We start from the raw sequence: 25,444 nt of genomic DNA on the forward strand, positions 1-25,444 counted from the left end.
TTGCCTATGAATGGCACAAATCTCTAGGAATTGGCTAGCTAGTTTTGAATCTTAGAGGCAGAGTTAAAGTAAACTCCAGAAGAAGAGCCAGGATCTTTTATCTAGACCCCAGGGTATTTAATTATACCCAAAATCAGAGAAGTTAAGAACAAAGACTTTGAAAACCAGAGCCAAGTTTTGTGTAAGGTAAGTCCTGACAGGAAGAGAAAGGTCCGGTAGAAACCTACCTATCCTAGTACCAAGGGTGGTGGGAAAGGCCGGTTAAAAGAGAGGGAGAGGCTGGAAGGCTGAGAAGCTGATTAGACCTGTGGGGAGGGGAGGGCAGGGATTACAGCAAGAACAAAGGGGGATTTTGCCCCTCCCCTACCATTTCCCATTTAAGACTCTGGAAAGAGATCACCTCTCCAAGGTCAGGCACAGCCAAACACACCCAGGGACCAGTGTGTGCAATCTCATTGTATTGGCCCAGCATCTGGAGGGCAAGGAAAACTTGGGCAGCTGAGGACTGTGGACCCACAGTCTGGAAAAGCAGGAAAAACACCCTCGGGTCATCTGTGCTTGGGGATTACTATGATCCAGGTCTGTGTCTAAAGAGATCGGATTCTTCCTTCTCTCTAAGAGGTTGTTTGCTATTTTCCTCCTCTGTGGGCCCTGACTCCCCTTCCAGCTCCCCTCCCCCAAAAGAAAAACAAACTTCACCCTAAGGGGTGGGGCGGGGGGGGGGGGCGACTGTGTTTTGAATATTGTCTTTGGCAGTTGGCAGTCACATTCCAGGAGAGCAATGACCTTCCTTGATTCTTCTATGCCATTTACCCCCCAAAATAGTTCCCTTCAGAGATTTCTTTAGCCAGCCCTTAGTAACCAATATAATAAATGACCTATGGCAAGCTGAAGAATTAATGAGACAATGCGGGAGGGATGGAGTAATTTGAATCTCCCACAGAGCTTTCAAACCACATCTGCACAGGGCACCTGGGTGACTCAGTTTGTTAAGCCTCTGCCTTAGGCTCAGGTCATTATCTCAGGGTCCTGGGATCCAGCCTGCCTCCTGTTGGGCTCCCTGATCAGCAGGAAGTCAGCTTCTCCCTTTGCCTCTGCCCTTCCCCTCCCACTCATGTATGCTCTCGCTCTCTCAAATAAATAAAATCTTTTTTAAAAAATGGAAAACACAATTAAAAAAACAAAAAACAACAACAATAAAAAAAACACAAGAACCAAAAAACACCTCTGTATAGCCCCAGAGATTCTGATACAGCTCTCAAACCCCATTCCCACACTAGCGGGATGGCCCTAGGGGCATGCCAGCAGGCTGTGTGTTTCAAAAAAAAGAGCTGCTAGTGAGTGAGAGAACCACGACCTTCAGGGAGAACCACTAGTTTAGCATTTGGTGTACATTGACAAGAAAGATTTGCATTTTCAGGGCAATTATGGAAACCAGAAGAAGTAGTAAGTGTGGGTTTCTGGAATAGGGTAGGAAGTGCGCTCACAAAATGTCCTTGTTCATGTAGGACCTGCCGGCTCAGGTGACCCTCAGTGTCCAAGCATGTGGTCAGTCACTGCACCACTCACTGTTCCTCAGCTGTATAGTCATCTGGGGCATCTGCATGGTGTGACCTCATCGACTCAGATTCTGGCTGGTGTGAATAAACTGAGATCGGTTTCTGTTTCCAGTTTTTGTTAAAATGCAAGTATTTAGCTTCTCAGGAAAAATATGAACCTCAGTGAGTTAAAAATGAGTGCTAGAGTTAAAGAGTCACTAGAATCTACTAAAAAATGTATTAACTGTGAGTTGTCCAGAACTCATACCAAGTATGATACGGTCTTATGAAAAAAAGCAGGTTACAAAACCAAAGGCAGGAATGCCTGGGTGGCTCAGTCGGTTAAGCATCTGCCTTTGGCTCAGGTCATGATCCCAGGATCCTGGGATCCAGTCCGCATCTCCCGCATTGGGCTTCTTGCTCAGTAGGGAGCCTGCTTCCCTTCTTCCTTCTGCTCCTCCTGCTTGTGCTCACTCACTCTCTCTCTCTCTGACAAATAAGTAAAATCTTTAAAAACAAAACAAACAAACAAACAAAAAAGGCAGAATGCGATCCCTATTTTATATTTATATGTAGTTAATATCTATACGTTGACCGGACGCATGTGAGGGGAGCATATGGAGGGGATGTAAGCAGAGCCGGGGGCCTGGGATGGGGAGTGTTATACAGGAAGTCCGTGTGCAGTGAAAAGGAGCGTGAGATGGGTGGGGAGCATGTGTGCATGTGTGTGCATGCTCTCAGAGTCCTGGACATGATGAAAAACTCCAGTGGGCCCCCACACTTGCAGAACCTGAAAGGCAAGAGGAGAATGGGGGAGGGCTCTATCCCCGCCCCCTCGCACCTGCCCCAAGTAAACCAGGATGATGTTTAAGAGCAAGGACTTTGCAGTGAGACCTAGTTTTAAATCCTAACCCAAAACTAGTGACAGGCTCTTAGGCAAGTTTTTCAAACTCTTGCCATCAACTTTCTCGTCTGCAAAATAAAGATTCTTCTCGGCATCCATAAAGGGCTGAGCACGGTGTTCACATACAGCAGTCAGTACATGGTAACAAAAAATCCTAGCCCTTTGCTCAAAATACAACTCAAAACTGTACCATGGCAACAACAACAAAAAAATCTCTGACAAAGCAATTTTTAAAATACATCACATCTATATTCTAGTCTACAGCTTCTTTATTTTGAACAGTTTAGGGGGTTGGGGGGGTGAATAGAGTTTACAATTCTTAACTATTGGTGGCTCTTGGGTCTAATAATGGGGTGAAAAACATGAGGTTCACAGGATATTCCCCAGTGATTCCAACCAACAGAACCAGTCATAAGCCTCATTCTCGCTTGTAAGTGCTGTGCACTGTCCCAGCGGCTGACAAGTTTGCCGGGAGGCTGAGCATTGGCCACTGGTCATGGGCAGCAAGAGTCCGCCCCCCCGGGCGCTGTGATGGGTTTGCAGCCTGGGTGCCTCTTCAGCCTTTCACATCAAAATCAATCCGGATTTCAAACACGGAGGGTTGGGGGTGAGAAGGGTGGGAGGGTTTTGCCATTATTGGAGATTTAGCAAATAGTTACTTGGGAATTATAAAAAGCAAGTATCTAGTATAAAGAGGGGGCCTATGTTACTTTATAAATTATCTAGAGAGCTTCTTAAAACCAATAAAAATTAATGCTGAAATCTTAGCCAAGGTCTTGCAAAGATTTCTTCCCCCTGCTGCGAGCAAGCAAGCTCCTGCCTCAAGTCCGGATACCTGCTAACTGACTAATATGGATAACGCAAAGCTGTTTATGCTCTGGGATAATAAAACCAGGCCCCCCACTTTTGCGGGGAGGCTTTATGGCATTTCCCTGCCAATGCTATTCTAGCAGCGGCGTCACTCTGGTTCAATATTGTTGCAATTCTCAGTCCTTCTGACCGCGGGGTTCTTCCGAGAAAACTGGCAACAGCTCCCCAAGCAGCGGCTGACCACAGCCCGAGGACCTCAGGCTCTGTTCGTAGCCTTCTCGTGGTTATTGTAGCTGACACCACCGATGCCCTCCAGGATATTCATGGGCAGAGGGAAGACGATGGTGGAATTCTTCTCGGTGGCCACGGTGGTGAGGGTTTGCAGGTAACGCAGCTGGAGGGCTACTGGGGACTGGGCCAGCACCATGGAGGCTGACTTCAGAGACTTGGAAGCATTCATTTCTCCTTCGGCGGCAACGACCTAAGCCGGCAGAAATAAAAGAGCTCAGAAAGAAACATTCGAACTGTGACTCGGGCTTTCTTATTCTGGCTGCACCCCATGCCGGTCTGCCGCCCCTCCCCCGCCCCGCCCCACTTTGCCACCGGGTTTCATCGAACTACTGCTTTGGCGAGGGTGAGAGTTTCGCATTGTAATGTGCTTTAGGGGAATAATGCTGGCCAGTTACCCTGGAGCCTCCCCATCCCCCGCTCTAGCTTTCCGAGAAGTTTGAAATTCAAGGCATGCACCCGCTTCTCCCTGTTGTTCTTTCTTATCCTAGGAGACCTTAATTCTGATGCCAGTTCAGCCTCATTCTTCCAGTGTAAGGACAGTTTCAAGTTCTTTCCACCCTGGATGGCCAGCAGCAGGCAGGGCAGCCTAAGAACCCCCGTGGGAGGGCTCTCCCTGTTGCTGGCTCCCCATCTAGCTCTCTCCTGCCCAAAATGGATTTACCACGGGTACTCACTGTCTCTGTGCCCTCCATGTCCACTGCTGAGAAGCTGCTGGAGCTTCCCAGATAAAGCAGAGACGGGGAAGGGACCAGGGCAGAGGAAAACTCATTGGTTCTCAAGGAATATTCTGAGGAGCTTAGGCAAAAGGGTTCTCATCTTCCCTTGGTTTCTGATACTCCGGGAAACCATTCCCGCAGCCATGAAGGCTATCGACCCAACGGACTCAAGAACATTCGAGGCCAGGGTAGGCTTACAGTGTGTCTTCTACCCTGGATTGGGTTTAATCACCCCACCATTCCCTTTCAGTTCAGCTCACTAACCACACCTAACGATAATGTTCAAAAGACGGGCACGGGGTTGGCTACTGCGGTGCCAGCTTCCAGGGGGTCACTACACCCGCTGCGATGGGCACTGAGTAATGTATAGGGCTGGTGGATCAGTACGCTGTACACCAGAAACTATTCTAGCGTTGCCAGTCAGTTATACTTCCATAATTAAAAAAAAAAAAAGCAGAATTGCTAACTTTATAAAAATGTAGATTCCTGAGCCACAAGAGAATCGGCTTCACGCAGTGTGAGTTGAGATCTCAGAGTTAGTGTTTGCTGTGTTGACTTTTCTCTAGGGGACGGAAATGCAGCCACTTGGGACCCACCTTGCTAAGCCACTGGGCAAGTGACTGTCCCAAGACCTGTTGCCCAACTTCCTCAAGGTATATTAAGCTGCCCATTACTTTTAGCTGAGGAGGAAATTCTCAGTAAAAACTGTAAATAAGCAACCCTTTTCTTATCAAAATCACTGAGAAGCCTGATCTCCCATTCAAGGTCTATCCTTTTCTGCTCCAAAGCTAGACATCTTGCCTTCCAGTGTGGACGGAGTAGCTCTTACCCTGGCCCTGGCTTCCCTGGTGGCCTCGGCCTCCGCAGCCATGGACCGCTGTAGCTGCACCGGAATCCGGACATCTTTGATTTCCACTCGTGCCACCCGGATCCCCCACAGCTCGGTGGCATCATCAAGTAAGGTCTGTTTCCAAATCACAAGAAAGGGTATTGGTCAGAAGACAAGGGAGTTGGGCAAATATCTTGCATTTTCTTGTCACAGACATCTAGCCAGCAACAAGGTATGGCCTTCTCAGGCACTCCTGGGGTTTGTCCTGGCTCTTCCATCTGCAGCTGTGAATCACTGGGCCGGTTCCTTAACCTCTCTGATTCCTTATAGGTTGTTTCACCTCTAAAAGGGTCCCTCTCGGGATTTTCATGAGCTTTGCAGATAATACACGTAAGAGATCTACCAATGCCTCACAATAACTCAATAAATAGTATTGGGTACTTGCTGAGATACTCTGTGCCTTGTTCTTGCTCTGTTTAACCTCTCCCCTGTGGCAGGTAGTTTTAAACAGGTAGCCAGGCATGTGTATATATATGTGTATATATATATGCTTACATATATATATATGTATATATATATATATGCTTACTTACTTATATATATATACATATATATGCTTATATATATATGATTACTTACATATATATATTATATATATATATACATATATATATATTTTAGAGCACAGCAGCCTAAAATCAAAGATATGCTTGTCTTTTGTAAAAACTTAAGACCACTGAGGATGTCCTGTTGGTTATCCTGCAGAGAGAGGGGTGGGAAAGAATGTCTTGTGAGAGAATGAAATCAGACAGGTTGTTTCCTCCGAGGCCAGGGGCAGAGATCTCTGCTACCAAACAGCAAGCCATCTCTTGCCTTTCCACAATTTCTACAGAACTGTGGAGATGGTGAGACCTCCCAAGAAGCCGGGGACTGGACTGTGGCAGGGGAAACATCTGAGTTGTCAAACTCATGGGGCTCTTACAAATGACATGGAGAGTTCTATAGAACCAACACTATGTCATAAAGCCTTAGGTCTTTGTGTCACAGTAGACTCTGGAAGATATGCCAAGGACCAAAGCTGAAATTCCCTACTAACGCAGAGAAGGGAGAATCAGAATCAAAGCATAATTGATTAAGGGCCACATAGAAATGTAATTGTCTATGAACTAGGATGGGTGAGGGGTGAGATGGATAATGGCAACATCCTCACCATTACTATAATTCTGATTACTGTCACTGTAACTACCGAGCTAGGTAGCTCCGTGCCAGATTTTCCAGGGATGGCAGGCCTGCAGGCTGTCAGCTGAATCCTGTTCAAATATTCCATTGAAATGCAGAAACACATGGACTGTCTAAGAAATGGTGGCTCTTCTTCTGGAATAAGCTCAATTAAAAAGGACACTAACCTCCTCAGAAAAGGCTAACATGTACAATGCTAACTCATATGTTGAATTAAAAAAAAAAATAGGTAAGGTGTCCAATTCCTTCAGCTCCCCATGTCCTGCTCACATATTTAAACTTAGAGCTTGTGATTATAAAGGAATAAAACCACAAACTGAGGCCCAATGTCTACAGTAGCTCTGTGTGCATGTGTGTGTGTTGCACATGTGAATGCACATGCACACACACGTGAGACGGATTCTTTGAACCACTGATAGCTGATCATCACTGATAATCAAAATAAATGAACTAAGGACACAGGCTCTTCATTCTCAGCGTCTTTACCTGGATGCTATGGGCAATCTCCTCTCGGCCGGCTAAAATTTGGGACAGGGTCTGCGTCCCTAAGACGTTCCTCAGGGTAGTCTGAGCCAGCAGAAATGTGGCTTGGTGGACATCGTTGACATTAGCCACGGCAGAGACAGCGCTATAGATTCTGTAATAGACGACTCCATCCACTTGCGTAGTCACGGAGTCTCTGGTGAGGATCTGGAGAGCGAGGACAGGGAAAATCGCGTGTTTATTATGACTGTCACAGTGACGGACAGTGTCAGCCAGCCTAAGAGCCCTCTCCCCAGGAGGAGACCCTTCGCCACAGCTCAGGCCAGCATCATCCAAACTCTGCCCTAGGCTGCCGTACAATGTCATCCTGGTTGGTGACAAAATCCCCACCCATCGTGGGGTCTGTACCCCACCCATCGTCTGAACCTATCCCTGTAACTTCACCTTAGGGAGGCCTTACACCCCACGGGAAGAAGCTTTTTGATTTGCCACGGGAACCTAAGCACTTTCTGTTTTAAAAGGTGGCAAGTAGGAACTCGGTGGAATTCTACCATCTACACAGAGATAGAACGCTTCTTTCCCTGACACCTGCCATCTTTTTGGTTTTCAGTTTTTATCAGATTTGATGAACAGCAGTGCTGCTTAGAAAACATAGATGTCACCAGAGACCATGTTCTGTTTTCACATAAAGGGAAATCTCTTTGCTTCCACAGAGGCTCTGTATTAATCCTTCTGAATAATGTGACGAGGCGATTTGCAGCCAGTGAGAACTCTCTATCAGGACTGTAGAAGCCGAACCTAGAACAGGGGAGTATGGAGCCAGAAAAGGCCCGTGGTAGGTCACTAAGTGTCTCCAATTCTTAGGACACAGGCTGAAGCCCAAAATAAGGACTCTGTACTTCCTACCAGCGTCATGGCGATGGGATTATTGGATCTTGACTGAGTTTCTTGGACCACAGAGAAGAAAATTAACATCAACTCATAATCCTCTCATCACCTCTGCCCTCCCACATTGTAGACTCTACTCACATTTTCTTTCCTTTTCCTGAATCATTTTGGTTCTTGGTAACTCTGTTTCTCTTCTCTAATGCCCTGTTACTGGTCTTGGATATTTATTTACAGTACTTTAAGAATGGCAAAGAATTATTTGAAATCAAAATGCAAGTGGGATCTGTGCTCTTTCCTTACGGGCTTCCACTGTTTTGCATCCAATCACACATTAAAAAAAGTGAATCACAGAGATTTAATAAAAAGTCTAGAAAGGTGACAGCAAGGATAATATCCTAACCAAACCCTGCCCTCCACCAAATTAAATTCAACCGCTTTATACAATGACTTATCTGACTCTTCCAAGCATCTTCGCTACTGCTCTCCATCCCAGCTTCTCTGCCAACTATATCTTTTCTCTCTCTTCTCTGGGACTTACCACTCCGAGTCATTCCAAGTCTTACAGCAAGGCAGCCCTTGCCCTTGGCTTTATTGTCAGTGGGAAAAGCAAAGCCCCGTGGTTTTTAAGACTCACCAGGGCTCCTCAAGCCAGTCCCTTATAGTTTGAAAACATGCTGTAAAACATCAACTGTCCGTGGAATGGGAAAGATACAGGTTTTATTTCTAAGAGCATATCTTTAACCTGAATTACCTCCTGTGGAGGAATGTTGCAAGTAATAGTTCGGAGATCAACCTTAACAAAGACATCTATGCAGGGCAGGACCAGGATCAAACCTAGGAGAGAAAATATGGCTTAAAATTTTTCCACATTGAAACTAACTGCCACAAATTATCTCCTAACTATATGATCCATTATTTTCAATGGACTACAAATGCTTCTCAGAGGATCTTCAATATACACACCTTGAACCTTGGGGAAAATTAGTTCCTCCTCCTAGTCAATGACTAAAGAAAAGTGGTTCCCTAGAGATTAAACTCTTGTGGTAAAGAGCTAAAGATCCTTGACATTTAATTTTTAGATTTTATTTGTAAGCCACTCAACCTACTTCTAGCCAAGTGTTGAATTTGACATTAATTTAAAAGGATGTTTTGGAAATTGGTGTCCTTACTAAAGATACCTGCACAAAAGATTTAAGTAATAGATTTTTTTTACCTTAAATGTCAATGACTGTCAACATTCTCATTCATCTTCAATAGTATTGAAAAAATTGTAGAATTAAAATCTTCTTAAGATTTTAAAATCTTAAGAATTAAAATCTTCTTAAGTCCCTAAAACCAATGTACTTCAGAATTTGCTGTTTCTCTAGAGCTATGTTCTAGTTCAAATATGATGGCATCCTAGAGTTAAAACCCTCTAACTTCTCTTTGAGTCATGAAGTATTTGGGTTTGGGGCTGAGTGGGGGAAGGATGGGGATAGGAAAATTCAGTTGATTTCCCATGCATGAATCCCTAACATTAGCCTGGCCAATGTTCTCAATAGCTAGAGTTACCAAGTTTAGAACCACAAGCATGTCAGGAGGATGGGGACTCCAATCCATTTCTATTCACCAGAAAGATTTTGTGCCATTGTTTTTGTTTTTTAAAGAAGAAACCCGTTTGTGGGCTATCCATTGCAAAGGGCTGGTAACATCAACAGAAGACACTGCTAAGGTGTTTTCTTTCTCTTGGTCTCTGAACTCTCCTGAGATTTGTAATGAGGATTGCTGCCTGATTTACTTCCTTTTCTTGATACCAGGTTACCAGTTGAGGTCATGGCCCCTAAAACTAGAGGGTTAAGTCCTAGCCCTTGCACTTACTAGCTTGTGACCTGGGAACACTCCCATAACTTTCCTGAGCTTCAGTTAGTTCATCTCTAGAAGAGGGTAGTGAAGATTAAGCATGATTCGACATGATAATGAAATAAAGTACTAAACACAGCGCCAGGTATGTATGAAGTGCTCAAGAAATAGCAGCACTTATTATTAAAACTTTCATTATTAAAGAATAATTTACAATTTACAAAAGTGGAGAGGTTTTCCATTAACAAGTTGGCTTGTTTCCCTCTAGCTCTCATGGCTTTCTGAGGTAACTCATTAGCCCCAGAGATGTGTATGACGAAAAGTAGTTATCCTGGGACATTTTAGTGGTGAAATCTTCTGGGAAAATTCATTTAAAAGAGATCCACTTTTCTCTAGAGTCCTCCAAGTTATGGTTAGTCTACTTCTCCCAAATGCAGTTTTAAGAGTAAAAAGACTTACAAGCTTGGCCCCACCAGATGCAACATACCTAGAAGGGGTCAACCTTGGTCTGTTATACCTCATTTGGATGAGTCTAACACTTCTATTTGGACAAACTCATAAGAACATCCATAATAAGTCATTCTTGCCCTCTTCCCCCTCTGGTCCTTTATGAAATTAGACAAGTAGGATTATACTACTTGAAATGACCAAGGCTCTTTAACAAGCTTCTGTTTTGGAAAAATACATATTTATTTATTTATTTATTTAATGTAATAGATACCTGAGTGCCTACCGTAGTGCATGGCCAAGTGCAGAGCACATGCAGTATCACAGTGACTAAGAAAGTTCTTGCCCCCCAGGGAGCTTATAGCCCAGTTGGAGAGAGAATGTGTTTACTCAAATACATCATAATAGGGGGCAGAAAACAAATATTATTAAAGAAGTATTGCAAATAACCATTCTTTCTCATGTATCTTGTAAAACGCTACCTTTGATGGCCTTCCTTTCAAAATATTAGAATTGATCATATGAAATTGTCATGCTTGAGAAACAAAAACAAATATTAGCAATTTCATATGGTTCAACTACAGATACACCAGGAGAAGTTATGAGAATTAAATCAGTACCTAACTTCTAGAGTTTTAGGACCTAACACCTTCCCATGTCTGCTCCCCACCCCCCAAAATCCCATCCTTTTATAACATGAAAAATTTGGAACAGTTTTCATTCTAAGGTGGAGAAAGGATGGAAAGAAACACTACATTTGACCAAAGGAGTCATGTGATGGATTCCAGCTCTCTGTTCTATTAATCTACTTGCCAGGAGAAGAAGGTACCTTTTACTTTTCCATTAGCTCTTTTCTTTCTTTCTTTCTTTCTTTCTTTCTTTCTTTCTTTCTTTCTTTCTTTTTTTAAGATTTTATTTATTTATTTAACAGATAGAGATAACAAGTAGTCAGAGAGGCAGGCAGAGAGAGACAGGGAAGCAGGCTCCCCGCTGAGCAGAGAGCCTGATGTGGGGCTTGATCCCAGGACCCTGAGATCATGACCTGAGCTGAAGGCAGAGGCTTAACCCACTGAGCGACCCAGGTGCCCCTCCATTAGCTCTTTTCAAAGAGTGAGGATCAAAACCCAGCTCCCGGAATACTCTCCCTGAATAACTTAATCATCTGTCTTGGCCACTTACTCCCTCCCTTCATTCTTCTGTCATTCGTTCAGTGGTCATGGTAATAAGTGATGTCCGGCCAATCCAACAGAGCCACACTTTGGTCCTGTAAACTGAATCTCTCAGAGGGAATGCTGGGAAACAGAGCTGGATTTCCAACCTCTCAAACTATTGGTCTAGTGGTCATGCCTGTTCACTTGCATAACAGAACATCTTTTTTCCATTGTACAGACAGGCAACGGCTCCAGGTGCCTTTTCTTTGCTTCTCAAGAGAGGCTGCCAGGAAAAATTTCGGGGGCAACAGTGAAGTATTAGGTGCCCATGATCCTTGTCAGGGGCAGCCACAGTGTCCTACCTGGCCCTCTGGCTTTGTCAGCTTGGATGCGTCCCAGTCGGAATACAACAGCACGTTCATACTCCTTAATGATCTAAGAGATTAAGGGAGAGCATTTAGTCCTAATGGTTCATCAGCTCATAGAGAGAGCCCAATTTATTTCCCAGGGTGTTACCTTCAAGCACATCCATACGGAGATGGGGAAGGTAATAATCATCAGCAGCAAAGAAAGGGAAAACAGGATCCAGCCACATACACCAAGCCCTTTACTGCTGATGCCTAAGAAATGAGGACGAAACAAGCCTGTAACTTACATGGTTCTTAGAAAACCCATTCAGCCACATGAGTAAAGCTACTATCCAGAGTGCTGGCCAGGCCGGGAGGCACTGAGGAGATCAAAACCCATGCACACCGGCAAATGCAGTAAAGACACACATGTGCGCGTGCATACACACACACACACACACACACACACTATTTATTGAGGGTTTTAGATTGAAATTGACCTGTCCCTTCCAAAAAAGTCTCATAGCAATCAATAATAACAATTACCATGACATTTAGTAGGACAGACATGGTTTATTACCCTCAAAACACATAAAACATGTTACCCAGTGTATAATTCATGGACTAGCTCCATCGGAATCATTAAAGGACCATTTTAAAAGACACATTCCTGGGCGCCCAGGATTCTCCAGGTTGGAAAGCAAGACAGCCTCTGAGGTAGAGAGTTGGTACTAGTATCAAAGGGTGACAGTATGGCTGGAAAATGTTTTGAAGAGCCTGTAGGTATGAATTTCTATGAGAGCTCTCTTACCTATCAAAGCTGTGGCTTTGGGTAAGCTGCTCAATCTTTCTGAGCCTCCATTTCTCCATCTGTAAGATGGTGATAGAAGTCAACTACCCTGAAGGATTTGACAAGGACTATATGAGATTATTTTTATATGGCACTTGCTCCATACATTAATATCTACATTAATAAATGCATATTACTATCTTTATTCCCATACAGATATTACAGGGACTTGTCAGACACTGATATTTGACGTTTCTGAGAATATTGCCCTGCAATGCTAAGTTCAAATCATATTTCAATCACCTGAAACTTCGTAGCTTTAATCACTTCCATTAGACAATTTGTCAAGTCTTAGAACTCTGGTTTGTAGAACACACAAGTCTGGCTGACCCTTTTATTCTTTTCTTTTCTTTTTTTTATTTGACAGACAGGGATCACAAGTAGGCAGAGAGGCAGGCAGAGAGAGAGGGGGAGGCAGGCTCCCTGCTGAGCAGAGAGCCTATGCTGCGGGCGATCCCAGGACTCTGGGATCATGACCTGAACCGAAGGCAGAGGCTTTAACCCACTGAGCCACCCAGGCGCCCCTGACCTTTTTATTCTTATTTTATTCTTTAATCACTATTCCAATTTCTTTTTAATTCTCATTCCTTCTTTTCTCCTCTTCTTGACAACTGCCCCCCAACCACGCTCCACACTTCCTCCAACTGATTCATATTCTCCACACAAGCACCCAAATTAACTGTATGTACTAGATATCTTCACCCAGATAATTCCACAAACACCTTATGCTACCTCTAGACCCATTAATGCCCAACCATCCCCTTTATTGTTCGCGTTAGACGCAGGCTTATCACTGCCATTCCCCTAGCCAACTGCAGAGGGCGCTAGGTCGAACTGATACCACCTCATATCCAGCCTCACTCACTGCTGCTGACTCATCAGTGCCCACATCATAAGTTTAAAAACATTCAGGAGGGTTCTAGGATTCTGCTCTTAAAACAATGCTGCGATGAGTGCTCTTTAATACGTGTTTTTGTACACCCATGTAGGGTAAATGCCAGGCAGGGAAAGTGTTAGATCAAAGACATTAGTATTTACAATTTTGTTAGGTGGTTAAGTGCTCTTCAACGAGTTCATGCCAAACCGCACTCCCGTCAATAGCCCACTGGGACACTATGCCGACTGCCCCGTGCTTGGTACCAGTACCCACCAAGTACTTTCTCAGTGCAGCCCCAAGATGGGAATTATCTACGTTTTAGATACACATGTAGTATTAAAAACTTTTTGTGCAAATGTCCTTTAATGGGTTCTAAATACACGTAAAGATATACCCAATGGCAATAAGGACTTACCTGCATACTCAAAGTTTACATTTTTAAAATACCACCTTCCAAAACCTTGGACCCCAGTGAGGTGGATTGGACTATCATTACGCAGAATAAAAAAAACATTTTGTGCATTCTAATAGAATCTTTGTTGCATTTTGTTTATTCATGCTTATTTAACCACTGTAATGATACAGACTGTATATAAACATTCTCATCGTACCAAAAAAAAAAAAAAAAATCAAAGCGGTACAGATGAAACTGAAGTCCCCCTGACCATCTTCTCCTTAGTCCACTTTTATCTAGAGAGATCCCATTATTATTGATTTGGCGTGTTTCCTGATAGACCCATTCCTATGTATTTACATACATATGTCTATCCTTAGAAAACACTTGGCTTAGATTCATAGATCTGGTGAGCTACGGTGCCACACTAACACTCCAACTTTTTTATTTGTATTTATTTATTTTTAAGATTTTATTTATTTATTTGAGAGAAAGAGAGTGTGAGAGAGAGTACAAACACAGGGGAGTGGCAGAGGGGGAAGGACGCTCCCTGCTGAACAAGGAGACCACCGACAGGAGGGAGGGGGGGTGCGCAGCTCCATCCCAGGACCCTGAGATCATGCCCAAGCCGAAGGCAGCCTCTTCACCAACTGAGCCCCCCAGGTGCCCCAACAATTCTACTTTGTAAAAAAAACCGAATGTATCTTAGAGATAATTCCATGCCAGTATATGCAGATCTACCTCCTTCTTCTTAATTGTCGCACATGGGTCCATCCCGAACTTGTGTCTGGGTTTATGTAGCTACTGGACATTACAGTTGCTTGCAGTTCTGCACCTACCAGCAAGGCTGCAATGATAGGCTTGTACAAGCCTCTCTGGGACCAGACGTGCTTTCCTGGAGTCCCGGTGAATGAGTTGAGCCGGCAGCACATTTCCGGCCACCTGGGGTGTAGTTCCCTGCTGCAGTTCACAGCTGCAGTTGCAATCATTGGGATTCAGGATCCTTGGGGGTTCCCTGAGCTGTGACTTTAGCAGTGCAGCCCACAAAAGCTGCTGGGAATCCAACAAAATCCCAGTTATGCTTTATGCCCTGAGCAAGCTCGAGAAATTTCCAGACTAGCTACAATCTGGACACCAAGCTACATTAGCAAGTGTTCGTGGCAGAGAAGCACCCCCCACCACCCGACCCGTAGGCGCACCTCCAGAGCCCCATCAAGTCCTTGCCTTGCCACAGGAGCTGTGAGTGAGGCTTTGTTAGGTACTAACAGCGGCGCAGAGGGAGACAAGAGATGTGGACCTGATTCACCTTCCAAGATTCACACCTGAGCATTAGAATCACCCCGGCCACTGCCTCCGCACCAGGAGAATTGAGAATTGTGGAGCCTGGGGGTGTCATTAGCTGCCGTTCAAGTGGGGCTGTGAGTGCATTCGCTCCCTGCAGGGCCCTGCCACCAGCCTTGTGAGCTGGCTGCATGTGGCTGCCGGCAGAGGCAATCTCTCAGCCTCCCCGCTCCATGAGCCCAGGATCTGAAAACATATGCAGGGACTGTGTCCCAAAGCCTCCTCAGAAACCTCCCATATGACCTCTACTGCTGCAGGAGCCTTCCCTGGAGGCTGAGGAGGTGGCCGAGGGAAGGGGCCCCACAGCCTCTGCACTAAACCGCAAGCCCTTAGCACACCTAATCACCTCCTGCTTTCTCCCGGTCCATGGCTGGGTATTTTCTGGGAGTAACTGTCACAATACCATACGGTCATCACCGTCCGCTTACTTCCCAGCAGAGAACTGGGTTTTGCCACCCCAACAAGCTGCTCCCGATCTCCCACGCATCCATTTGACCGTCTTTTGCCAGTTCTCCACCAGGCACGGTGCTGTAACTGAGGAGACAACGGAGAATAAGATGGGGAACTTCCCAACAAAGGTTCACGTCTAGCAGGAAAGAGACCATAAGGGCAGGTGTAATAATACCCTTGGGTCTCTGCTGTACTACCTTCTAGGCAAAAAAAAAGTGGGGATTCCCTCCTGTATGTGGCTGGGACAAAGAACGGGGCGAAGTCTAGTCAACACGTCTGGAAAGACAAGGGCGAGCTCAAATAAATTAGCACAGAACCCAGCCCACGCTGCTGATGCTGGAGAGAAGGACCCTGGGGCTTCGGCTGAAAGGACTTCAGGGATAAGCAAGCCCGGCCCTTCATTCTGCAGCCGGAAAACCTGGTTAGTCTTGTCATCAACATCTCAATCTCTCTTTAAGTAAAGTGGGACCTAGAAGTTCCACCAATTGGCAGACATCCCAATCTGCCTTGAATGACTCCGGCAGTGAGACGAGACTGAGTTTCACATGCCTCTGGGGCTTTGTTCCCAGCACTTAGTTACAGCCCATAGCACAGAGGAAACTTAAATGCCCTCTAGGTCTAGGTGTAAACACTCAAAGCAAGGTTGGTAACTTGCGTGAGGCTAGCCCCACGAATACGGCGCTAATGGTGGAAATGAATATTAGTACATAAAACAGGCTGGGTGACTTGGCTCCTTATTTCTTATTTTGGCTTGGTCAATAGTATTTAATTGTGAGAGCAACACTACATATAATCCTTGCCCCCAGATCCGTGTTACTGTAAAAGAGCTATTTCTTCTCTAAGCAGAAATAGTGTTTGAGGTACTAGGATATTGTTTCAAAACACCAAAATCCAATGATGTCTATAACTACAATGGGATCATAATCCACAGCTTCCAGAATGGCAAACATTAAAGCCCCACAATATCACATTTTTGCAAAGTTGTGGAGCGACCTGAGCCCTCATGCAAACTGACACAATCATCTTGAGAAACGGTTTGAGAGTATCTCCTGAAGCGAAGCACACCCTTGTCTACCTCTCAGTCTTCCACTTCTCAGGAATACCTGACAGAAATGAGCGGTGATGACAGTGAAAACCCATTCGAGAATGGTCCTTGTGATTTTATTCATAAAATTCTGGAAATGGAGAGCCACCCAAATCCCTCAACAATAAAGTGAATAAATAAAGTTGCGGTATACTCATCCAAAGGCGTACTACCCAGAAAGAAGAAAGACAAGGCTACTACCATATGCAAAATGTGGACGGATCTCATAAACAAAATATCAGGGAAGATAAGCCAGACCCAAGAGTACCTGCTTAGGATTCCATGTATAAGACTATACACTGCATGATCTCATCTATTTTGTGTCATTCCATTCAAGGACAAGCAAAACTAATTGATTACGTTTGCAGTCACAGTAGTAGCTGTGTCTAGTCAGAGAGGTTATTGGTGGTTGGATATTATGGAGGAAGGCATGAGGAAGTCTTCAGGCGTGCTGTATATTTTCCTTATCTTGATCAGGGTGGTGATTACCTAGGCTTACATGTATAGAGGCTCTGGAAATAAAGACCAACCAAATGCGAAAAGCTAAGGCTCTTTATCCAGAGCATGCTATATGGCGGAAGAGTCAGTCTCTGTCATTTGTGTTTTGGCAGAGACTCAAAGGCAGGCAGAGGAGCGGGAGAGCTTTAAAGTGGAGAAAGGGAGGGGGCGCCTGGGTGGCTCAGTGGGTTAAAGCCTCTGCCTTTGGCTCAGGTCATGATCCCGGGGTCTTGGGATCGAGCCCTGCATCAGGCTCTCTGCTCAGCGGGGAGCCTGCTTCCTCCTCTCTCTGACTGCCCCTCTGCCTACTTGTAATCTCTGTCTGTCAAATAAATAAATAAAATCTTTAAAAAAAAAAAAAGGGTGGAGAAAGGGGAAGGCTTCAGGTGTGCCTGATTGGGGAAGCAGTAGGTGGCCTGACTGAAGGCGGGGCATGCTGTGTGATTGGTTAGGGTGCATATCTGGCTTTCTTTAGTGGGTCCTAAATTGGGAGCAGGGACAGAAAACCAAGGAGCTGTCAGTTACTTATCAAGTCCTGGCCTTTGGGGACCAAAAGTTGCAAAAATTATTGTTTAGCTTCCTGAATTGTCACAGAGATAACAATCTGGCTTCTTATAAGACTGACTTATAGTAGGCTGGCTTCCTGGGCTGGTTCTTGCAGACAAAGGGGTTGTTTTGGGGGATGGGCTGCCCAAACTCCCCAACTGAGTTCTGTTTTTATATATGGTCCAGCCGTTTTCTATTCGTATATTCAGTCTCTCAAGAGAAACTCTTAAAACTTGTGCATGTGTTCGTATGTATCTTATACTTCAATAGATAATTCAAATAAAGACCATGGGATGTAAGATCAGGCTAGTATTGAGGATGGAAATCTCACTATTTGCTCTGCATTCTCAGAGAGAGGACAGAGAGAATAGAAAACCTTCAACAAAGCCATCCTGTGGACAGGGACAATGTCCTGCCTGGAGGAGACGTGGTACCCTTGAGTCATTTACTGTGCATTCTAACTGAGACAACTTCATATGAAAGCTAGATGACATCCCACCTGTCACTTACCCTACTTACGCCTTAGTTTCCTCCTCTATATACAATAATAACTAGTCATGAGGATTAAGTAAATTATATGTAAAGGATATTAGCCATATCAGGAGGCCCTCTAACCAAACAACACACTGTCTAGGATCGTCCTCGAGGTGTATTTTGGTCAAGACAGTCCTAACACTTCCCTCAGACTGACTAAACATCAAATAGCTTCTTCCAGAATCTCAGACCCTGATCTCCCTTACCCTAGATCATTTTCTTCAGAATACTTATTGTAAGTTCTTTCTCTGCCCCTTCAAGACATAAACCTTTTTAAAAGACTTTTGCTAGGATCATTTTGTCAAGGACCTGGGAGCCATTCTTTGGAAATGTCATCATCAAAGAAGGTAACACTCCCCGTTTTTGTGGGATGGGAGAGCCTGACTTCAGTGGGCACCTTGTTCCAAGCTGTAACTTTACCACTGGTCAGAAAGATATGAGAAAGGTATTAGTAAACACAAATGGCCTCTGACCACCACCTAAGGCCATCCAGTACTTTTCCAGGAGCTCATTCCAAGCCTCAAAAACACTCTACCCCTGTTTCAGGACTGTTCCTTCAGACTGAGTTCTGGCCTCCCTCCTCTATTGCAATAGTCTTCACTAAAGTCTTCAACTTCAGTGCAGTTTTTACTTTGACCACTTACATGTTTTTTTGTTTGTTTGTTTTTTGTTTTTTGTTTTTTTAATTTGGTTTCTTTTACCAGATAGGATTCTAAGTATCCATAGTGGATATTCCAGTCCATCCAGATGATGACTCCTCTGTATGGGCAAGAACTACATTTTCAAGGAGAATAAAGCCCTGCCCTTGAACGTGTCTACCTCCTTAAAGTAACACTGCCCCTGCCTGCAAGTCCTTGCAGATAACTTTTAAAACCTTAACGACAGACAGAGAAAGAGAGAGACCAGATCATTAGCACTAAACAACTAAATCAGAGCTAGATGCTGATCTCACCATTGCTCCTCCGATGACTACAAAAATTCATAATCGTAAGAGTTGTCTCAATGTCATGATTACATCTCAACTACAGAAGGGTGATCTGTGCTTGAGAGTAGCGTGAGCTTTGGGACACATGTGTACAGAGTTCCTTTTAACCCTTTGATTTTTTTATAGAAATATTGATGATAAATTTTGAACTAGAATGTTCAAATGTTCAAAAAGGTATACAAGTAAATGCTTTTAATGCCTTAGGCTCCCCCTTCAGCTCAAGCATTTAGGCACTGCCAACCCCATTAAAGTCCCACGTCATGACTTCCCTGTACGGGAAATACCCTGTACCCTGTACCCCCCTGGGGTTGCAGCTCGCCAGGCAGCTGCCTCAGGAGGAATTCCAATGAGGCTTCATCCCATCAGTCAAGTGCAGCAGCAACTCCCAAGCACACCTTAGGAGACAGGCTTCACACATGGGCGCTGAGCAAGTGTGAAATTCAGTTTTTCAGGCGGCAGGGCTTTGGTCTCTCACTTTGGGTCTAGCTGCCTAAGCCACATACTAACACACATAAACATCCTCCAGGAGAGAAAGCACCCTGTCCTCACACATCTTTGTGCCTTTGCATGGGCCTTCGGGTCCCCCAGGCCCCCATTCATATCCCACATTCTCCTCTCCCTCACCTAGCCACACAGCTCAGCTCAGCTCGCACTTCCCCCTTCTTTTCCAGGAAGATTCTTCTCTTTTATCTGCCCTTTTGAGTGCTTCTCTTCTAATTCGCCCTTTAGTGTGGCTTTTCACAGGACACTCTAATTTTCAGTTAACTTGGGTGTCTTCCCTGTGGATCTATAGTTCTTTGAAAGCAGGCATTTTATTTTTATGCCTCCATCTCCTGATACACAGTAGGTTCTAAACTCATTCGTTGAGTAAATGCAGTGAATGGCACACCAGATGCTTCGAGCTGTCAAGAACAATGCTCAGCAACGTAATACGGTTATTGATCTGTTTGAAGTTTCTTGTCTGGAAATAATGATCCAGCAGGAGAGACTCTGTTTACTCTCAAGAGAGTCAATTAAACTCAGAACCCATATGTCCTCACATTTTCTCCTACATGCTACTGCCTCACTGTACCCATGTACCATTATGAGAAGAAAATAGAGAAACTCTTTTCCTTGTGAAGGAGTCCAGAACAAGTCTCCCCCAAATTGTTCCACATTGGCCTGTGAATGATTCTGAACTGAAGCCACAGAAGACCCAAAAGGCTCAAGAAGAGCTTTTTACTTCCCCCTTAACTGCCTCTAAGATTTAGATACAGGACCTGGTCCAGGAAGAAAGCTCTCACCAGGGATAATTACCAAGAGTACGGTAAACTAGCGGGGAGATGGGCAGGAAAGGAATTCCTTTGTGGGTCCCACCGTTTCTGCCTGGTATGACAAACATTTGTTTACCAAAATTTTGCTCTTCTCATCTTTCTGTGTGTCTTCCTCCTTTATGAAGCCCCAAACCACCGTCCCATTATTCTTAGGTCAGGATGGGACATCAGCTCAATCACCTTCTGTCTTAGAGCCTCTCATGTCTGTCAAGGTTCATGTATGTATAACATTATAGTTCATTTTTTCTCTTGTTAATCTTCCTTGTGTCTACTTAATTAGTAGACCAGGCTAAAGAATCTAAAAGGGTACAGAAAACATTTTCCCTCTTTTATGCCTGCATCAGGTTTGTCCCTCTTCAGCCTCCCTTTTCTGTATGAAATAACAGCATTACCAATAGCAACAACAAACACTTGTTCTTAAGATGTATGTCCAGTCTCATGATAGTATTATTTATGACAGTGGTAAATAAAAACACTCTGAAAGTACAATGGGGAGATAATTAAGCAAACCATGACGTACCTACACAATATCATATTGTGAATATGTGTTTTTTAATTGGTGAAAACCCAGAAATTACGATGGTATGATGTTAAGAGAAAAAAGCAGAAGAATGCAAAATTCTAAGAACAATATGATCTCAATTAGCACAAAACACATGCAAAGAAAAAATATTGGAAGAAATATTGGAAACATATTTCCAAACTGGAAGAATATCCAAAAATATTGGAAGAAATTGGAAGAAACTGACCAAAATATTAACAGTGGTTAATTCTGAGTGGTGGAAATATGATTTATACTGAAGAAGTCAGAACAAGTGTTCTCAAAAGTGTGTCATTTTGGCAGGTGACTATTTGGAGCTGAAATCAAGACCCAGTGGGCTCAAGAGAAAATTTTCTCCCCTCTTATCTACCTAGAAGAAGTTAAATTGGAGGTTTTTCCCAGAATGAGAGTTCTTACCAGAGATGAATTTTTTGTAATTGACCCATCTATATGGCGGAGCAAACTTCAAATAACCAAACATCTGGTCTTCTTATTACTCTGTGAATTGCCCTTCTTCCATTTGAACCTCAGGCCCCCAGCCCATTCCTTAGCTCAGGAAGGCATATATACCTCATTTGACATTTCTGTTTTTAGGATCTCTTATGTATGTGGCGTTCCTGTCTGTACAAAGTTAAATTTGATTATCTCCTGTTAATCAGTCTCATGTCAATTTAATTCTGAGCCCAGCCAGAAGAATCTTTGAAGGGTAACGGGAAAAGTTTCCTCCCCAACAATAGTGTTCTAAGTTCTCTTAATTTTTGAAACCTTTATACTATTAAAGGGAATTTTTAAAATAAAAAATTAATCACATCAAGTAAAAAAAGAAAAAAAATTCCTTTGTATTTCCAGAGCAAGAAAGACTGGAGGATGCCCAGGGGAAAAACAAAGGGTGTGTGGAGTGAAAACAATCACCCTCCCTGGGCCTGGGTCTGGGGTTGTAGTGTTAAAAGTTCTTGCCTCTTTCTATTCACTTCCCATCCTATGGAGTACTGTTGGTAAAGTACAGTCTCCACAACTTCCTGGTTCTTTCCCCACAGAATGAAGGATTTTAAGTGTTAAACATAAAATCTAAAGTGAAACTCTCCTGGTAAATACTATCTTTTCATCACCTGAAAATCATCTTCCCTCCTGCCTAGTTCTCTGAAATGTGCACCCAGCTTGCATCAGGGAACGTTTTCCAGTGAAAACACAGAACAGCTAAAAAGAAGTACTGTGCTTCTCAAAGTGTGCTCTCAGATTGGCAATGTCACCAGCTTGCAACTTATTTGGATGAAAAATCTCAAGTCCATCCCAAAACAAGAGTATTGGCTTCCAGAGATAAGAACCCAAAATCTGTGTTTTTAAAAAACCCCCTGGGAAGATTTTTTTATTTTTTTGCATATCAATGTTGAGAAGAAATTCTAAGATTTGGACGATTAAGATTCCAATTAACTTCACTTTAAAGGAAAAAAAGGAGTGCAAGAGAAGTCAAAGGCTAATGAGGAGTGTTGCCCTACTCATTTACATGAGTAAATGTTTAACAACTAGGGGTGGGGGTAGATCCTAATTTATAGCAAGCATTCTATAGGTCTGATCTGCTCTTGTGATATCACTGAACTTGGAGTTGGGAAGAGAGGCACGCTAGTGGTTTCCAAAAGCTTCTGCCTAAAGCCAACAGCACGGTACATAGAAGTCTCCTGCTGGAGTTGATAACAAGGACTGAGTTATTCATTTAATCCTCCCAACATTTGTGAGTGGAAATTTCTGCACAGCTTGCAGCACTAGATAATGTTGTCTTGTTAATGTGTCCAAGATGGAGAAAGGCAAGGGCAAACTCATCCCACAAATCTCTGAAGAATGACTGATCCTGTATCTTTCAGAAATTGCCAAAACCACATGAAATCAGAAGTTGCAACCACTATGTTCCATTTTTGTTTGTACTGTGGTAGCACAGGCTTTTTTCATTATATTAAAAAGTCAAAACCAAGTAACCCCATGGACAGTTTATCTCACGGATAAAGGTCCAGTCAGATCTTCGCTTGTTAAATGCAAGCTAAAATGTCTCATGAAACTCCTTGTTTAAAAAGCTAATGGAAGGTACTTTGGAGAGACCTCCCACTCAGACTTCTAAGGGATATTTGCTGCTTCGTGCATATCAGTTTAGGCAAATATCTCTAAATGTATACGTTTTCTTTAACAAACTGATAGCCAAGTGTGTTCTCTATCTCTGTGACTTCTTTGGCAACATAAGCAATAGAGAGCATGGGTTAAACCTCTCTCCCCTCCCCCCATGTATCATCACCATTATTATCACTTTCTGGAACTTTAACAAGTTTTTAAACCCTCCAAGACTCAGTTTCCTCCTTCATAAAATGAGATTAGATGAGAATCTACCTCAGAATTATTGTAGGATTTAAAAACATAATACAAGCAAAATGCTTCATAATCCAGACATGCCATTCAAGGTAGTAGCTAGTACTTATGGGACAAGTTTTATTTTCCTCAACTTTTCTCCAGGTATCAGACATAATGCAGCTCAAGTCAACTTGTCTTTTTAATCATAGCATAATCTGATGATATTTGAAAATGGATACATTTCAGCCTGTTTAACATGTTTTTGCTATGTAATACCCAAAAAAAAAGAATGTAAAAATAAATACAAATTCTGTCTAACACTGAAGAAAAGAGCAAATTACAGATTGCTGTTTAAGAAGCCAATAAAGCCACAAAAAGCAATGAATCCAAAATCCCGGGCTCTAACCGAATGAAGCCAATCCCGATATGGATTAATCCCCCTCACAGCTACTTTGTAACTCTCAGAATTGCCAGGGCTCTTGCTTTACTTAATATACCTAAAACAAACTTAGGGCAGAAGAGAGGAACTTACCCACTAAATTCTCTTTATCCTGTTTCTGAGGGGAATTCGCCCCAGGATCCATCTCATTCTTGAGAAGATTTTACACTTGGGCAATTTTCATGGGTTTGGAGCCAGGCCTGGGCTCCAGGTGCTTAGGAGAGAGGACAAGGAGAGAGAAGGAATGAGCAAGTGAGAGTTCCTTTCCTTTCATAAGCACCCCAAGGAGCAGTTTCCCTGGTGAAGGAAGCCTGTTAACACAAACAAAAGATTTTTTTTTCATGAGTTTAGACTGCCTTTGTTCCTAGAGAAAATTCAAAAGAACATGACCTTCTCATGGCATTGTTTCCTATAAAATATCTCTAAATAATTCCGTACATCATTTATATTTTATAACTCATTGTATAAATCACACAGTGATTTGTTCACCACAATGAACTGTGGATATACAGGGCAAGTATATCATTATGCTGCAGATGACAAGATTTCATTCAATTCAATCTATACACTGCAGTGAGTAATCTTCTAAAACTTGAATCTGATCATGTAGCCATCCTGCTTAAAATAATCCCATGACCACCAATCATTAGCATGACAAAGAGGAAAATCTGAAGTGTCCCCAGAGATCCTGCTAGTCCCTTTCCAGTCCCACTCATATGATAATCCCCTCACTCACTTAGCAACAGCCCCGTTGGCCTCCATGAATATCACTAAAGCTATCTGTGTCCTCTGTGCCACAGAGCCTTGACACATGTTACCATAGGCATAATTACTTGGCCTCTAGAAAAGGGGTTGGCTAACTACCGCCTGCTAGCTGAACCTGGTCTGCCACCTATCTTCATAAATGTGTCACTGGTACGCAGTCCTAGCCATTTGTTTCTGTGTTCTCTGTGGTCACTTCCCTACCAGACCTGCATAGTTGAACATTTGCTATAGAGACCATACAGCCTGCCACGCCTAAAACATTTCCTATCTCTCCCTCTACAGAAAGCATTTTCTGAGCCCTGACATACGTGACAGCTTCCATAAGAGATGTGATTAGTTGTGTTTTCGCCACGGCACCTGCAGCATTAGAACGGTGCAGGCTCATCTCTGCTGCCCAAAAGATATGGTTGAATGAATGAATAAGTGATTTGTCAAAGATAACAGCTCACAAGTGCCAAAGCTCCTTCTCGAATCCAGATCCCCAGGCTCCTGTCCCAGGAGTCCTTCTTTCATCAGACCCCTTCCAGCCAAAGATAATTTAGCTGTTACTATACCATGGAGAGGACAAATATATTACTTGAATGATGGTCATCTCTCTCCTATCACTATTCCAAATAATATTTTGTTTTCCTCGGTGTGGAAGCAACACAACCCAAAGCCAACTCAGATCTTTCCCAGGTCATCCTGTCTTGCTGGTCTTTCTTCCCCCGACCATCTAGTCTCTTTCTTCTCATCAACTTCATCTTTAAAAACCTCCCAGATTGGGGGTTACACTTGCCAACTAATTGATACTCTTAACTGCATTCTCTACAAACTCAAATTACAGTAATAACCAAGGCTGTCATCCACAGTTTGTAATTATAAGAATTAATATGGAATATTAGAACTTTGGGAAAGGAGGCTGGGGACCAGAAACTCAGATTGAAACAGATGCATGTGTATGCACCGAGTCAGGGATTGTCTACTTTAGAATACTTTCCTCTGCATTGTTGGCGTACATCCTTGGCTGTG

At 43.5% G+C, this 25,444-nt stretch overlaps 1 protein-coding gene across 1 annotated transcript; it reads right to left on the bottom strand.

Annotated features, from left to right (window-relative positions):
- Positions 1 to 2,712: 2,712 nt before the first annotated feature.
- On the bottom strand, positions 2,713 to 23,888 carry STOML3 (stomatin like 3). The gene is made up of 7 exons (XM_047721901.1): positions 23,762 to 23,888; positions 11,652 to 11,755; positions 11,498 to 11,570; positions 8,450 to 8,532; positions 6,814 to 7,017; positions 5,089 to 5,223; positions 2,713 to 3,733 (listed from the first exon to the last, which is right to left on the bottom strand). The coding sequence occupies exons 1-7, from the start codon at positions 23,811 to 23,813 to the stop codon at positions 3,509 to 3,511; spliced, it is 876 nt and encodes a 291-aa protein (XP_047577857.1). The 5' UTR covers positions 23,814 to 23,888; the 3' UTR covers positions 2,713 to 3,508.
- Between the last annotated feature and the right edge of the window lie 1,556 nt (positions 23,889 to 25,444).

This window comes from Lutra lutra, chromosome 3, assembly GCF_902655055.1.
Source record: "Lutra lutra chromosome 3, mLutLut1.2, whole genome shotgun sequence".
NCBI lineage: Eukaryota > Metazoa > Chordata > Mammalia > Carnivora > Mustelidae > Lutra > Lutra lutra.